The sequence below is a fragment of the Cebus imitator genome, unplaced genomic scaffold (assembly GCF_001604975.1).
Source record: "Cebus imitator isolate Cc_AM_T3 unplaced genomic scaffold, Cebus_imitator-1.0 Scaffold129, whole genome shotgun sequence".
Lineage (NCBI taxonomy): Eukaryota > Metazoa > Chordata > Mammalia > Primates > Cebidae > Cebus > Cebus imitator.
Genome location: NW_016107444.1, coordinates 4,946,633 through 4,962,898, shown reverse-complemented (window position 1 = coordinate 4,962,898; position 16,266 = coordinate 4,946,633). Strand labels below are relative to the sequence as shown.

The 16,266-nt window shown below is 43.3% G+C and overlaps 1 protein-coding gene across 8 annotated transcripts in view; it reads left to right on the top strand.

The window, feature by feature from the left end:
* The window catches only part of ULK4 (unc-51 like kinase 4), a 620,462-nt gene that overhangs the window by 22,807 nt on the left and 581,389 nt on the right, over nucleotides 1-16,266 (top strand). For 5 of the 8 annotated variants that reach the window (XR_005202208.1, XM_017540958.2, XM_017540961.2 and 2 more), the window contains exons 6-13: nucleotides 2,991-3,092; nucleotides 3,963-4,046; nucleotides 6,452-6,527; nucleotides 9,260-9,352; nucleotides 10,505-10,620; nucleotides 10,763-10,832; nucleotides 12,615-12,711; nucleotides 16,087-16,197. Coding sequence is in view for 7 of the 8 variants with exons in the window: in XM_017540958.2 (XP_017396447.1) it covers nucleotides 2,991-3,092; nucleotides 3,963-4,046; nucleotides 6,452-6,527; nucleotides 9,260-9,352; nucleotides 10,505-10,620; nucleotides 10,763-10,832; nucleotides 12,615-12,711; nucleotides 16,087-16,197 (749 nt within the window). In the remaining variant the exon portion in view is untranslated. The remainder of the gene's footprint in view (nucleotides 1-2,990; nucleotides 3,093-3,962; nucleotides 4,047-6,451; nucleotides 6,528-9,259; nucleotides 9,353-10,504; nucleotides 10,621-10,762; nucleotides 10,833-12,614; nucleotides 12,712-16,086; nucleotides 16,198-16,266) is intronic. The other 3 variants (XM_037742907.1, XM_017540957.2, XM_037742908.1) reach the window with 2 other exon arrangements.

The following is a 16,266-nucleotide window of genomic DNA, read 5'->3' as shown; positions in this document are numbered from 1 at the left end:
TTTTGAGGCAGAGTCTCACTCTTGTTGCCCAGGCTGGGGTGCAGTGGCGTGATCTTGGTTCAGTGCGGCAACCTCTGCCTCCCAGGTTCAGATGATTCTCTTGCTTCAGCCTCCCGAGTGGCTGGAGTTACAGGCGCCTGCCAGCATGCCTGGCTAATTTTTTTGTATTTTTATTAGAGATGAGATTTCACCATGTTGCCCAGGCCAGTCTTGAACTCCTGACCTCAGATGACCCGCCCACCTCGGCCTCCCAAAGTACTGGCATTACAGGCTTGAGCACCGTGCCTGGCCTGGTTCAGGGATTCTTGATGACCCTGAAGAAGCTTCCATAAGACTGCATGGCATCTATCTAAGGATGATTTCAAATAAGCTTCCTTCCCTTTCTCTTTGCTTGAAGTCCATCGTACATTGTAGTCTGAGCAGATTTCCCCATTTTTTTCTCATAGGTGCTTCCTGTAATAAAATCCTTGTGTGGTTAATCTTGTCTTGGTGACTGCTTCTTGGGGGACCCAGACTAACAGTTCTCATCCCATCTTCCCCATCACCCCCCGGTCCCCCACCCCCCTCACCCCTTAACCCCACCCTTGGCTGTATGTTCCAGCAACATGCTGTCTTCACAGTTTCCTGCGCGTGTTGTACAGCTGCCCACACCGCGCCCTTACTCTTCAGTTCTCATCTCTCTTTTCTCCTATTTCCTCCCCTCTGCTCCTTGCCGTGACATGCGTGTAGCTCACTCTGACCTTGGGCTCCTGCACTGAAGCGACCCCCCACCCGAGCCTCCTGAGTAGCTGGGACTGCGGATGTGCGCCACCATGCCCGTCAAGTTCCTACAGTTTTTGTAGACTGGAGTTTGCTGTGCTGCCCAGGCTCGTCTCAGACTCCTGGCCTCAAGTGAGCCTCCTGCCTTGGCCCTCCAAGTAGCTAGGACCACAGGCTTGTACCACTGTACCCAGCCCCAACTTCAGCTTTCTTACTTCATTTTTTAAAATTTAATTAAATTTTATATTTGAGATGGAGTCTCACTCTGTCACGCAGGCTGGAGTGCGTTGGCGCGATCTCGGCTCACAGCAATCTCTACCTTCTGGGTTCAAGAAATCCTCCTGCCTCAGCCTCCTGAGTAGCTGGGACTGCAGGCGTGTGCCACCATGCCCGGCTAATTTTTGTATTTTTAGTAGAAATGGGGTTTTGCCATGTTGGCCAGGCTGGTCTCAAACTCCTGACCTCAGGTGATCCTCCCACCTCGGCCTCCCAAAGTGCTGGGATTACAGTTGTGAGCCCTGCACCCAACCTGCCTTCAGCTTTGTTGAGAAAGACTTCCTTACTTCTTTGTCTGTCTGGGTGGCAAGAGTTTATCAGACTGAATACTCAAGTGTTGTTTTCTTTTATAACTTTCATAATGTTTTGTGCACAACCCATTTAACTTACCGTGTGATAATATAGTGTTCGGTATGTTTGTTTTCTACCCATTTGTGTGTGAACCCAGAAACTTTAATTCCATTGTTCATTAGTGCATTTATTTGTTAATTCCACATTTGTATATTTTTTGGGACAGAGTCTTGCTTTGTTACACAGGCTGGAGTGCAGCAGTGTGACCTTGGCTCACTGCAACCTTCACCTACTAGGTTCAAGCGATTCTCCTGCCTCAGCCTCTCGTGTAGCTGGGATTACAGGCACCCTTCACCGTGCCCAGCTAATTTTTGTGTTTTTAGTAGAGATGGGGTTTCACTATGTTGATCAGGCTGGTCTTGAACTACTGACCTCAGGTGATCTGTCTGCCTCAGCCTCTCAAAGTGCTGGGATTACAGGTGCGAGCTATAGCACCTGGCCCACATTTATTTCTTAATTTGACTAGTTTAGGCATGTTCTAGGTATTGGAAGTCAGGACGGGAAAACAAATATTCATATTCAACAAATATTAACGAAACATCTATTTAGTGTTGGGCAGAGTACAAGGGCATTCCAAGGGCGTTATTTGTCTCTGTTTCCTCAACATCTAGTGCAGGCAAATATACCTTCCATGGATGTGTATGAAATGTGATAGCATAGCGGACGTCCTCCATGGGAGAACTTTGCCGTCACCTGTCAGGGCAGCAGTCACCTGTCAGGGCACGCAAAGCTGCTGATCTGGCTGTCATGGGCCCTGGATATAGCATTTGCTGGAAGGCCTGCCCCAGTGGAATTTTGTTTCCAAAGCATTGGCAATTACTTACTTCCTAGAGAAAAGATTCTCCCTGGGAGGTGGGAGTTTGTTAGATGGGATGGACAGAGTGTGCACTGGGGAGAGACAGGGACCCTGGCCTTGGCGGGTGCTCTGCAGGGCCCAGCTGTGTGATGAAGTCAGCTCACGTACCCGTCTAAAGCTTCCTTTTTGTCAGTGAATGAGGGGACGTTCTGGCTCTAAGACATGAAATTTCTATGTAATGTTAAACTTTGTATAAAGCGTACGTGGCACACACGAGTGCTTTTCACTCAGTGTTTCCGGTTCTCCTGGGTGCACGGTAGGGTTGCACCCTGCCCCTGGTCAGAGCCAGTGCGCGTGAGCAGAAGTGACGTGAGTGACCCTGAGGTGGGAGCCAGTGCTGAGTCAGCTGTGTTCTCTCTCCCTGCCTCCACCTGGGGAAGCAGGAGCGGAGCTGGAGCCTCTCAGCCTGGGTCTTTGAGTGACTGAGGATCCAAGCTTCTGAGATTTGTGATGGACGTGTTTAGTGATAGATACATCTTTGCTGTGCAGCCAGTGGGGTGCTGGGGCTGGTACTGTTGCTGAATTTAAACTATTCTAACTGAAATTTAAAATATTTTAAATTGACACATGTCTGCAAAATGTAACCTTAAAATTAGAAAACATTTGCAAATGTGAAGTGCACATGAAGTTTTATTTGTGCGCATGTTCCTCTCCTGCCCTTTTGCGCCTTGCCAGGCCTCTCCTAGGCAGGTCCCTGTTGGCGCAGTACGGATGCCTCACAGAGCTGTTCTTCATGCTCTGTTTTCAGGATCTCCTGTATATACAGCACCAGAAGTTGTGAGGGGTACCGACTTTTCCATCTCCAGCGACCTCTGGTCTTTGGGCTGTCTGCTTTATGAAATGTTCTCAGGTAACTGTTTCCTGAATAGGTAGAAAATCAGAGCTTGACTAAAACAAAGCCAGGTTAAGTCTATAGTTTGTGGATGTTTTACCTATAAGATGTGAAAAAACCTGAATTTTTTTTTTTTTTTTTTTGAGGGAGAGTCTTGCTCTGTCCCCCAGGCTGGAGTGCACTGGTACAATCTCGGCTCACTGCAGCCTCTGCCTCCTGGGCTCAAGCGATTCTCCTGCGTCAGCCTCATGGGTAGCTGAGGTTCCAGGCACCTGCCACCACTTCTGGCTATTTTTTGTATTTTTACTAGAGACAGGGTTTCACTGTGTTGGCCAGGCTGGTCTTAAACACCTGGCCTCAAGTGATCTATCTGCTTCGGCCTCCCAAGGTTCTGAAATTATAGGTGTGAGCCACTGTGCCCGGCCAAAAAACTGACTTTATTACATTTTTATGTATACTGATTTTGGCTGAGCTGCTTGGTATCTAGGCGTAGGCAGATTCCTAGGAACTTTTTGACAAACAGATAATTTTTCATGGTAATAGTCTGGAATGCTGAAATCTGCCTAACTTAAAAATTGCAATTGTTAGACATTTTTGTGAAGATGGCTTGCACGTGTGTGTTATTCAGATGTGTTGAGTGGCCCATGCCAACGGTGGTTCCCAGTAGTGGTCCGTATGTGTGTTTGTGTATTTGTTAGGATGATGCCTTTGAACTAAGATAAATAGAAAATATATAGACAGTGCCTGGTACATACAAGACGTTAAATAATTAGCTATTGCTGTATATTTTTTCTAGAAATTGTATAATCTTGAAATATCTGTAGTTGAGGTTAGAATGGTTGGTGATAGCAAACTTCTTTAATTTTGTAAGTTTTCATGTGATTTCAGGAAAACCTCCATTCTTCTCAGAAAGTATTTCAGAATTAACTGAAAAGATCTTATATGAAGACCCTTTGCCACCTATTCCGAAAGGTGAGATTTCTTGTGATAAATGGAATTAATTTACATTTTACACTGAATAAAGTGCACCTTTATCCAAAGTTTGCTTTTATTGATTCATAACTCCCCGAAGGTATCTTTTGTAAGTGATCCCAAGTTGATATTTTTAGAAATGTTAGTGCTTCCTTTGCCATTTTTTTTAAAGATACTGAAACAGGGAACAAAGTACTAGTAGATTTCCCATATTTAAAAACAAATTATTTTGTGCATCTGTGTAAAAAATGTATGGCTCAAAGAAGTCCACATCTGAAACCCTTGTGTGACACAGCTTTTTGTGTGTAGCATGTGCTTTGCACTCACATCCCATGTGGTCATCTGTCTCCTGTTGGAATAGGAATGAATCCGACATTTCCTTATCTTGATCAATCAGAATGCTACCCTTATAAGTGTTAAAAATCTTTAAAATTATATACAGGTGTAGTATTTGTAAAGTGTTGGAACTTTAATCATATAAATTGTGGTTAATATAACAGTCTATCATCAGCAATAATTTTTAAGGAAAGAAAAAAGGAACAAATATAGTGAAACGTTTTGCTGTACGTCGTTAAAGTTTATCTTAAGACCCATAAATGAAAACAGGATTTCACAAAAATCTTTGCTGTATATATATGTGTATATGTATGTGTGTGTAGATATATATACACATAAATATACATATATATGTCTATATTTTTTGAGAGACAGCATTCTGCTGCATCACTCAGGCTGGAGTGCTGTGGTTCAGTCAGCCTCCTGAGTAGCTGGGTCTGTGGGTGCGAACCACCAGGAATGGCTAATTTTTTAATTGTTTTGTGGAGGCAGGGACTTGCCATGTTGCCTAGGCTTGTCTTGAACTCCTGGCCGTGAGTGATCCGCCTACCTTGGCCTTCCAAAGTGCTGGGATTTCAAGTATGAGCCATAGTGTGTGGCTGTTACTATGACTTTTAACCATAGGCTGATGACCTGGATATGGCATGTAACTAATTTAAAAAGATAAAATATTACGAGATTAGTGGTATTGGACACTTGTAATGTAATGCTTTTTTTTTCTGCTAAAAATCTTAAAAGAGGGATTACAGATATTCTAATCCTAGTACATTATAATGCAAAGTTGTTCAAGTTAGGAATACTTTAAAGAATAAAGTATAATTTATAGTTGAGCTGGGGCGAGGCACAGTGGCGAACACCTGTAATCCCAGCACTTTAGGAGGCCAAGGTGGGTAGATCACCTGAGGTCAGGAGTTAGTGACCAGCCTGACTAACATGGTGAAACCCCATCTCTACTAAATACAAACAAATTAGCCAGGCATGGTGGTGCATGCCTGTAATCCAAGCTACCTGGGAGGCAGAGACAGGGGAATCGCTTGTACCTGGGAGGTGGAGGTTGCAGCGAGCCAAGATCATGCCATTGTACTCCAGCCTGGGCAACAAGAGTGAAACTCCATCTCAAAAAAAAAAAAAAGTTGAGCTGGGCTCAGTGGCTTACTTGTAATTCTAGCATTTCAGGAGACCAAGGCAGGTAGATCACTAGAGCCCAGGAGTTTGAGACTGACCTAGGCAGCATAGTGAGACGCTCATCTCTACAAAAAATAAACAAAAATCAGCCAGGTGTGGTGGTGCATGCCTGTATCCCAGCCACTCTGGAGGCTAGGGTGAGAGGATCACTTGAGCCCAGGAGGTAGAGGCTGGAATGAACCATGATTGTGCCCCTACACTCCAGCCTGGGTGACAGAGCAAGATCCTGTCTCAAAAAAAATAACCCAGAATAGTTGAAGACAAGTGTTTGAGTGTGTGAAGCTGGTGATCCTTATTGGCATTGTTCAGTAAAGAGAAGGCTTAGAGGTTTGTTAAGACTTAGTTTTTGAGATTTGCATTTCTTTTTTGAGACGGAGTTTCACTCTTATTGCCTAGACTGGAGTGCAACAGCTCAGTCTCGGCTCACCACAACCTCCGCCTCCCAGGTTCAAGCAATTCTCCTGCCTCAGCTTCTTGAGTAGCTGGGACTACAGGCATGTGCAACCATGCCTGGATAATTTTTTTTTTTTTTTAGTAGAGACGGGTTTCTCCATGTTGGTCAGGCTGGTCTCGAACTTCCGACCTTAGGTGATCCACCCCCCTCGGCCTCCCAAAGTGCTGGGATTACAGGCGTGAGCCACCATGCCAGCTGAGATTTATGTTTCTTTTTTGTGATCTAGGAAAAAATGTTTTTAATCTTTGTGTTCTGTACTTCTCCATCCTCCTTGTTAAATAGAGGATGTAATTATTAATGGAGTCAGTGTTCTCTTACGAATAATTTATGTGTTTAAAATACTGTTACTTTAAATGTTGATGTAGAATATAAAAATAAAATTGATATGTATTTACTACCTATTTTTTCTTGGAAATTAATTTGTTTATAGATTCTTCTCTTCCTAAAGCTTCTTCAGATTTTATCAGTTTGCTTGATGGGTTACTTCAAAGAGATCCTCAAAAAAGGTAGGGCAATATTTCAGTTTTTAAAAATGTTTCTTTAGGGTTCTGCAAATGGAGTAAGGGACAGTATTTTAATCGGAATCAATAGTGGAATCTCTTCCCCCTTTTATGTACTTCTAAAATGGTGCTGTTCTTAATATACAAATGGCTATTCAAATTATTATTTTTTAAAGAAGTCTGACTTTGGATTAAAAGGTTTTCTCTCAGTTGGCAGGTGTTTTTAATCATGAGGAATTTTTGAAGTCAGTTTCTCCTTTCATGTATTAAATAGCTGAAAAATTTTCTTAAAACTCCCAAATCCAAGAAGTGCCATTTCTTTTATTGTGTATTTCAGGCTAAAACTGTTTACTGACCTAGGGGTGATATTGTCAAGTTAAGGTGCTGTTAACTGAGTGATATTTAATGCATCCTGTTTTTATGACTGTCCTGTCATAATGGGGATATTGAGTGACAGGATCACAGGCACAGGGTGCGTTTTGTGTGTTTCAGTGATGGCCACGTTAGAAACCGTTGTTGAGGGTGGGGAGCCGGGGAGGTGGCCCCAAGTGGGAGGGAGGTCCAAGCAGCTAGTTTCTGGTTCTGGGTCTGTCATTAGATAATTCGGATGGGGGATAGGAGGAGGGTTCAGTTTATAAAATGGGGAATAAATTTAGTGTAGCATGCACAAGAATCCATTCTTTTATTAAATATATTTTTAAAACTGCAGAAGGCAATGATGACTTTTGCATCATTGTAAGCTGTAGGACAAACATCGTTTACTTACATTAGATTAGTGTTATTTTGGCGGATAATTTTTCAGACATCTTTTGATAAGATGTAACTATACCTAATTTATTTCAGACGGCGTATCCACATGTTCCTACATTTGTAACCCTGTGCTCTATAATGTTTTGCTTACATGGGACTACTCCGTAACCTACTTCTTTCTCTCATGGTACATGATGCATATTTTTCCATTTCCATTTCTGAGTCTTGCTCTGTCACCCAGGCTGGAGTGGGTGGTGCAGTCTTGGCTTACTGCAGTCTCTACCTCCCAGGTTCAAGTGATTCTTGTGCCTCAGCCTTCCAGGTAGCTGGGATTCCAGGCACATGCCACCACACTCAGCTAACTTTTGTGTTTTTGGTAGCGATGGTGTTTCATGATGTCGGCCATGCTGGTCTTGAACTGCCTCAAGCAATTCCTCCTGCCTTGGCCTCCCAAAGTGCAGGGACGCCAGATGCTAGCCACTGTGCCTGGCTGCTGGGTCATTTTAAATGGCTGTAGAATGTATACACAATTATCTACAAAAAAGTAGACATCTGGAATGCCTCCTGATTTGAAATATGATATACATTGTTAACAGTAAATATCCTTTTGTGAATGTTTTTCATTTTTGGGGGTGTGCTTAGGTAGTGATCTCTTTCATATGGATTTCTCCAAGTGGAATGGCTGGCTAAAGGCCAAGGGCACTTAGAAAGCTGGATACGTGTCCTGCATTCTAGGAACAGGTGCTGATGTACACTTCCAGCAACAGTGTGTTAAAAAGCTCCTTCCCTCCCGCTCTCGCCTGCAGTGTGCTCTACATTTTTGGCAGTTTGGTTGATGAAAATAAATTTTACTTCTTTGGCTATTTTTATTTCTCCATTAGTGAACCATAAGAGCTTTTTGTGTAAAGGAATATGTGGTTGCAAATTCTTTCTATTGTGTTTTACTTTTGATTAAAGTAATTTTTCTTTAATACAGAAATTTTGAATGATTAATCAACTATAAATTCTTTTTGTTTTACAATTTCAGTCAGGCTTAATTTTCCCAATCTGGTGAGTATGCCTACAGGTATACTCTATTAGTAGTGAAACTTAATCTTTCAAAAGTGAGCCTGAGTTTTAAATACAGCCTAATGTCACTTTAATGCAAGTGAACTAGCTAGGTAATTTTATTTTGACTCCTAAACAAGGTGTGAATGTGAAAAAATATATATCATTTTCCCCCCCGAGATGGGTGGGGGTCTCACTCTGTCACCCAGGCTGGAGTGCAGTGGGGTTATCTTGGCTCACTGCAACCTCTGCCTTCCAGGCTTAAGAGATTCTCTACCTCAGTCTCCTGAGTAGCTGGGATTATAGGTGTGGGCCACCACACCCAACTAATTTTTGTAATTTTTGTAGAGATGGGGTTTTGCCACATTGTTCAGGCTGGCCTTGAACTCCTGGATTCAAGCAGTCCGCCCACCTTGGCCTCCCAAAGTGCTGGGATTACAGGTGTGAGCCACTGCGCCTGGCCTGCTATTCTTATTTATTCCTGAATGAAGTTCTAACAGAATAGTTGCAAAACTTAAGTGTGTCAGTCAGTATAAGTAAAATAATCTTGCCTCTGTTGTGAAATACAGGATGGCAGGATCATAGATAACTGGTATATTTACTTCAGACTTTGTTTATTTATAGACTCCCTTTTTTCTAGAATGGGTGGAGAACCCAGACTCTATGGAATTTAAATCCTGAAACTTCTAATACTTAGTTAACAGCCTGTTTCATTCTGTACCATTTAAGTCTTCTGAATTATTTCTTTTGATCTCGCTGTCTAAAAGAGGTTAATTGCATACAAAAATGAAAGAATAAAATATAAAATGATTTCAAAGGTACACGTGTACCTTTAGGAGATAAAGATTGTACAATCTGGTATGTGTAATTGGGACATGTCTTGGGAATTCTTGATGGTAAATCATGTTAAAGTAGAGTTTTAACATTTATGTTTTATAAAGATTAACTTGGACAGGGCTCCTGCAGCATTCATTTTGGAAGAAAGCTTTCGCTGGGGCAGATCCGAAAGTGAGCATCGACGATCTTGGTCTCAGGTAGATACACTTATCTTTGTGTATGGACACTCAAGCCTGTCACTGTTCTAATGATACAGCATCAATGACCGGAATTTCTCTGCTTTCTTAGTAGGAGAAAACCCAGCATTTGTTTAATTAAGGGTTGCCTAAGGAGTTTAATCATGATATTTTTGTGTTCTTGATTTTGCTTATTTTCTGATTGTTCTTCAGTCATTGATATGATAGTCATTAGTTCTGTTGCCAAATAAATCTGTTTTCCCACCTCCCAAGTAAATGGTAGGATCTTTTTTCTCTCCTTTAAGGTAGGTGTGGTCATGTGACTTGTTTTGGGAAACAAAATGTTGGCAAAAGTAATGTGCGTTATTCCCATATTTAAAATTGAAGAGCAGTGGTAATTTACCACATTTCTTCCTCGTCATGAGGTAATTGGGAAGAAAAATGTCAAAATGGAGTTCTTGTCAGCCTGGATCTTTTTTTTTTTTTGGAGACGGTATCTCACTTTGTCACCAGGCAGGAGTGCAGCGGTGCTATCATGGCGCAATGCAGCCTTGACCTCCCTGGGCTCAGGTGATGCTCCCACCTCAGCATCCTGAGTAGCTGAGACTATAGATATGGGGTACCACACCCAGCTAATTTTTGTATTTTTAATAGAGACAGGGTTTCACCATGTTGCCCAGGCTGGTCTTGAACTCCTGGGCTCCAGTGATTTGCCTGCCTTGGCCTCCCAAAGTGCTAAGATTATAGGTGTGAGCCACCATACGGTCTGTCAGCCTGGATCTTTTTATTTCTTTGTTTCTTTTCTACATTTAAAAAATATGTTAAAAACAACAAAAAAAATAGAGGTAAGATCTCACTGTGTTGCCCAGGCTGGTCTTGAACTCGTGAGCTCCAGTGATCTGTCTGCCTCGACCTTCCAAAGTGCTAGGATTACAGGTGTGCGCCACCACACCCGGCTTTAGCCTGGATCTGAGGGACTGCAGTGACTTACTTAGCTTTCCTGCCAGTCTTTGATGGCTGTGTACGTGAGGGAGGCATGAGGGTACGAGGTCCTGTAGCGATGCTAAATGTCAGGTGTAATTTGATGATCTTCTCCAACCTCTTCTTCTAACACAAAACTATAGAGAACTCCAAAGTCAGTTTGATTGTGTTGGTTTTCTCCACTAATGGCAGAGACACGATGGAGTGTTCCGGGCCAGAAGATTCCAGAGAGCTTTTGCAGAACCCTCAGAGTGGACAAGTGAAAGGCCACAAGGGTGGCCAACCGCTAGGTCACTCTTTCAGGCTAGGTGAGCTTTTATTTGAGCACATTCATGCTGTTGGAGAGAGTTCCTAATTTCAGTGTTATTTCCCTTTAAATCTTGCATATATTATGCCTTGCCTATGATATTTTTGTTCTTTTCTGGGTAACATACTACTTTCCTGCTACAGAAAATCCAACTGAATTTCGGCCTAAGAGTACTCTTGAGGGTCAGTTGAAAGAATCCATGTTTCTTCTCAGGTAGGTAAAATGGAAAAAGGGGGAGCAGTGCCGGACAAACGTTACATTTTCCTAAAGCGTTTGCTGTCTTGGTGCAAAGCATGTTACACGGAGATAAGAACAGGGATTTTAGTGCCAAATTCCAGTTTCACACTGTTTTCAAAGTTATAGTTAGGTACTGGCCAGTGAAATGTCAGTTTTGCTATATACAGGATTTTTGAAAAATTTTAACCAAACCAACTTGTTTTTACCAAACCAACTCATTGCTTACATTTATAAGGGTTACTGTCTCTTCATTTTGTTATTTAACTTAAAATAGAATTGAACTTAAAATTTCAGAAGTCCAGCTTGTTTGTTTTGTTTTGTTTTTGAGACAAGATCTCCTCCTGTCACCCAGGCTGGAGTGCGGTGGCGCGATCTTGGCTCACTGCCACCTTCACCTCTGCTGTTCGAGTGATTCTCTTGCCTCAGCTTCCCAAGTAGCTGGGACTACAGGCATGCACCACCACACCTGGCTAATTTTTTTTTTTTTTTTGGAGATAGTGTGTCACTTTGTCGCCCAGGCTGGAGTGCATTGGCGTGACCTCAGCTCACTGCAGTCTCCACCTCCTGAGTTCGAGTGATCCTCCTGTCTCAGCCTCCCGAGTAGCTGGTATTACAGGCACCTGCTACCACTCCTGACTAATTTTTGTACTTTTAGTAGAGGTGGGGTTTTGCCACATTGGGCAGGCTTGTCTTGAACTTCTGACCTCAGTTGATCTGCTTGCCTCGGCCTCCCAGAGTTCAGGGATCACAGGCATGAGCCACCATACCTGGCCTAATTTTTCTATTTTTAGTAGAGGCTGGGTTTCACCATGTTGGCCAGGCTGGTCTCAAATTCCTGACCTCAAGTGATCTGACTGCCTTCCTCTCCCGAAGTGCCGGGATTAGAGGCCTGAGCCACTGTACTTGACCCTGAAGGAAGTAATTAAAAAAGATTAATGTTCTGAGGGGAAGGATTTCTTAAAATGTGAAGAGCTCAGGCCAGTGCATTGGCTCACGCCTACAATCCCAGCACTTTGGGAGGGTGAGGCAGGTGGATCACAATGTCAGGATGGTGAAACACATCTTTAATAAAAATACAAAAATTAGCCAGACACGGTGGCAGGTGCCTGTAATCCCAGCTACTCGGGAGGCTGAGGCAGAAGAATGGCTTGAACTGGGGAGGCAGTGGTTGCAGTGAGCCGAGATCGTGCCACTGTACTCTAGTCTGGGTGACAGAGCAAGACTCCATCTCAAAAAAACAAAACAAAACAAAAAAAGTGAAAAGCTCAAAATCATAGATCCAGGAAAAGTGCGGCGGCCCGTACAGCATGGCAGGCGTTTATGTGTGCAGAGGGGCCTTACACATAGATGTGGATTGTAACCTACTTGCTACTTATTTTAAATAGGTGTCAGGGTAATTTCCTCTTCAAAAATTTTCTGACATACAGCTACAAATATTTTCCGTTCTTCGTAGAATATCTGATCTATTTTATTTATGTTAATCCTGTCAGTACCAAAAGACATTTATAAAAATTAATGTTTGAAGGTTTCTACTTAAAAATGAGAATGTTGTATATGGCATGGAAAGTATAAATAAAAGAAATAGTATACTAGCCAGGAAATTGATAGCAGCTATAAAAATTATATCAACAAATGCGAGATCATATGGAATCATCATACTCTACCAGTTTTCATGAGACATGTTTTCTTCCAGAAAACAGTAAACAGATAATAAAATCTCTGAAAACTGAATAACGTTAACTGGTGTGGATTTTTCAGTTCTCGTCCTACGCCACGAACTAGCAGTGCAGTGGAAGTATGTCCTGGTGAGGATGTGACTCACAGTTCACCACAGAAGACTTCTCCTTTGACCAAGGTGAGCAGACGTGGGAAATTTTCTTTCTACAGAAGATGTAGAAGCTCAAAAGAATAATTGTAAGTTGATCAATGAATTATGTTTATGATTTCAAAATTCACAATAAGATCATTTTTCCTGATGGCCATGGGTTTTCTTGTAAGTGCTGTGAGAGAGAGAGCCCATTTAGGTGCCCCATGGTTGATCTTTTGATAAGACCTTCCTTGAGATATAGTTGACCTACCATACAATTCACCCATTTAAGGAGGACAGTTCAGGCTGGGTGTGAATTGTAATTCTAGCACTTTGGGAGGCTGAGGGAGGAGGATCACTTGAGGGCAGGAGTTCGAGACCAGCCTGGTCAACTTAGCAAGACCCTGTCCTCACACAAAAATAAAAAAAAACTAACTGGGTTGATTCTACCTTTGGGCTGTGATGAAAATGCTGCTGTGAACATTTGTGTACATGTTTTTCCGTGGATTTGGTGGTACACCTGTACCCCCAGCCACATGGGAGGCTGAAGTGGGAGGCTTGCTTGAGCACAGGAGTTTCAGGCTGCGGTGAGCTCTGACAGCCTGGGTGACAGAGTGAGACCCCACCTCTTAAAAAAAAAGGTACAATTCAGGGACCTGTAGTATATTCAGAGGTGTGCAGCTGTCACCACAGTTAACTGTCTCATCATCCAACAAAGAAACTACCCATCAGCAGGCACTGCCGCCGGCCACCCCACGTTTCTGCCATTCTTCTCCATGCTCGTTCTACGCAACCCGGCCATGGGCTGCTGCTGGTCCGTGGCCTCTTAGGAACCAGGCCACGCAGCGGGAAGTGAGTGAAGCATCTGTATTCACAGCCGCGCTCCGTCACCTGCATTGCCGTCTGAGCTCTGACCCCTGTCAGATGGGTGGTGGCGTTCAACATTCTCAGAGGAACGTGCCCCCTGTTGTGAGCTGCCCATGTAGGGGATCTAGGCTGTGTGCTCCTCATGAGAATCTAATGCCTGATGATCTGTCAGTGTTTCCTGTCGCCCCAGATGGGACCGCCTAGCTGTAGGAAAACAAGCTCAGGGCTCCTACTGATTCTGTATTCTAGTGAGCTGTATAATTATTTCATTACATATTTCAGTGTAATAATGAGAGAAATAAAGTGCACTGTGCCGAGCGCGGTGGCTGACACCTGTAATCCCAGCACTTTGGGAGGCCGAGGCGGGCAAATTAGGAGGTCGGGAGATCGAGACCATCCTGGCCAACATGGTGAAAACATGTGTCTACTAAAAATACAAAAATTAGCTGCAGGTGGTGGTGCGTGCCTGTAGTCCTAGCTGCTCAGGAAGCTGAGGCAGGAGAATTGCTTGTACCCAGGAGGCGGAGGTTGCCGTGAGCCGAGATCGTGCCACTGTACTCCAGCCTGGCCGATAGAGCAAGACTCTGTCTCAAAAAAAACAAAAAACCAAACCACACACACAGGAAAATGCCATAAAGGAGTTAATATCTGAACAGGGCCAACAGAAAGGAAAGATGCTCCAATAGGAGGCGTTAAGAGGGAGAAAGTGATCTGGGGNAAAAAAAAAAAAAAAAAAAAAAGTGCACAATGAATGTAACATGCTTGAATCATCCCCAAATCGTTTCCCCCAACCTGGTTTGTCTGCAAAACTGGTTCCTGATGCCAGAAAGTTTGGGGACTGCTGGCACCAGTGGTCTCATACAGTATATGCCCTTTTGTGCCTGGCTTAGTTCACTTAGCCCAATGTCTTTAACATTCACCCATGTTGTAGCATGTGCCAGAATTTCATTTGTTTTTAAGGCTGAATAACATTCCCTTGTATGTGTTGAACAGGCTTTGTTATCTTCCCATCTCTTGATGAATACCTGGTTTGCCCCACCTGTTGGCTATTGTCTTTCTTGTGATAGCCATGCTGTTTCACATCTAGCAGGTGTGACAGTCCAGTGATTGATTGAGACGGGGTCTCACTGTGTGGCCCAATCTGGAGTCTGGAGTGCACTGGCCTGATCTTGGCTCACTGCAACCTCCCCACCCAGGCTCAAGCGATTCTTCTGCCTCAGCCTCCCGAGTAGCTGGAATTACAGGCACACACCACTATCATCTAGCTAATTTTTGTATTTTTAGTAGATGCGGGGTTTCACCATGTTGGCCAGGCTGGTCTCAAACTCCTGACCTCATGATCTGCCTGCCTCAGGCCCCGCAAAGTGCTGGGATTATAGGCATGAGCCACCACGCCTGGCTTCTTTGTATGTTTTCTTGTGTCTTTCTTCCGAGTTGCAAGGGGCATCTTGGGTTTCCAGGAACTTCCTTAGCGAGCTCCTGTGTTCCTTTATCCAAGTCCCTTCCTTGCTCAGTTTTGAATAATTTGTTTTTCTTATTCCTTCCTTCACAGATTTGCTTTTCTGTTTTATTTAGTTTGCTAGTCATTGTTTCTTTTATGGTTCTTAAGCATAAATCCTCTTTTTTTTCCCCCTGTTAGCAAATACTGAGGCATAGTACTAGGAATACAAATTATATTTAAATAGAGCACAAAGAACCATCTCAAAGGAATAACTGATGGTGAATGGTGATTCATTTTATTATGTATCAACTCTAACTAGGCTTAATAAATAATTGATGTTTAACACTCAGGTAACAGGTCTGTATTTAAGTCTGAAATTTGCGTGTGTGTTACAGCCTCAGCTTCACGTTGAATATTCTGTAAAGCAGAAATAAATTGATTAGCATTCTGTGAATGAAAACTGAAGCCGTGGGTCAGTCGCAGTGGCTCATGCCTGTAATCCCAGCACTTTGGGAGGCCGAGGCAGGCAGACCACCTGAGGCCAGGAGTTCGAGACCAGCCTGGCCAACATGGTGAAACCTCGTCTTTAGTAAAAATATAAAAATTAGCTGGGCATGGTGGCATGCACCTGTAATTCTACTACTTGGGAGGTCAAGGCAGGAGAATCACTTGAACCTGGGAGGCAGAGGTTGCAGTGAGTCGAGGTGGTGCCACTGCACTCCAGCCTGTGTGATGGAGTGAGAGCTGGTCTCAAAAAAAAAAAAAAAATAAATAAATAAAACAGCTGTGCTGGTAATTAATCGAAAAACCAATTTGCCTCGTCACAGCTAGAACATTGAACTGTAAATATCTTTTTTCTTATCCAGCCTTACTGGTAACATGAGCAATTCAGTTACTTTCGCAGAGTCTTATATTTTATCTGTGAAATGGGAATGATGGTACCTACAGTTCAGGGTTTTTGCGAAAAGCAAATGAGAGCACAGGTGTCTTGAATAGCAGTTGAGGCGCATCGATCTAGGTGACCTCTAGCAGTGGTGTCTTCCTCAGCATCTTACTAGTTCAGTCTTTTGAAGCTCTACATTCGTCACAGAAACGAAGTCTAATTTTTGTTCCGATTTCAGGCTACAAGTGGACACCTGAGTCAGCAGGACCTGGAATCCCAGATGAGAGAGCTTATCTACACGGACTCAGATCTTGTTGTCACCCCAATTATCGACAATCCAAAGGTGTGGAAAGGCCCGCTCAGCACTGAGGTGTAGACCTCCCTGAGACCTGAAATGCGCATGAGGCTTTCG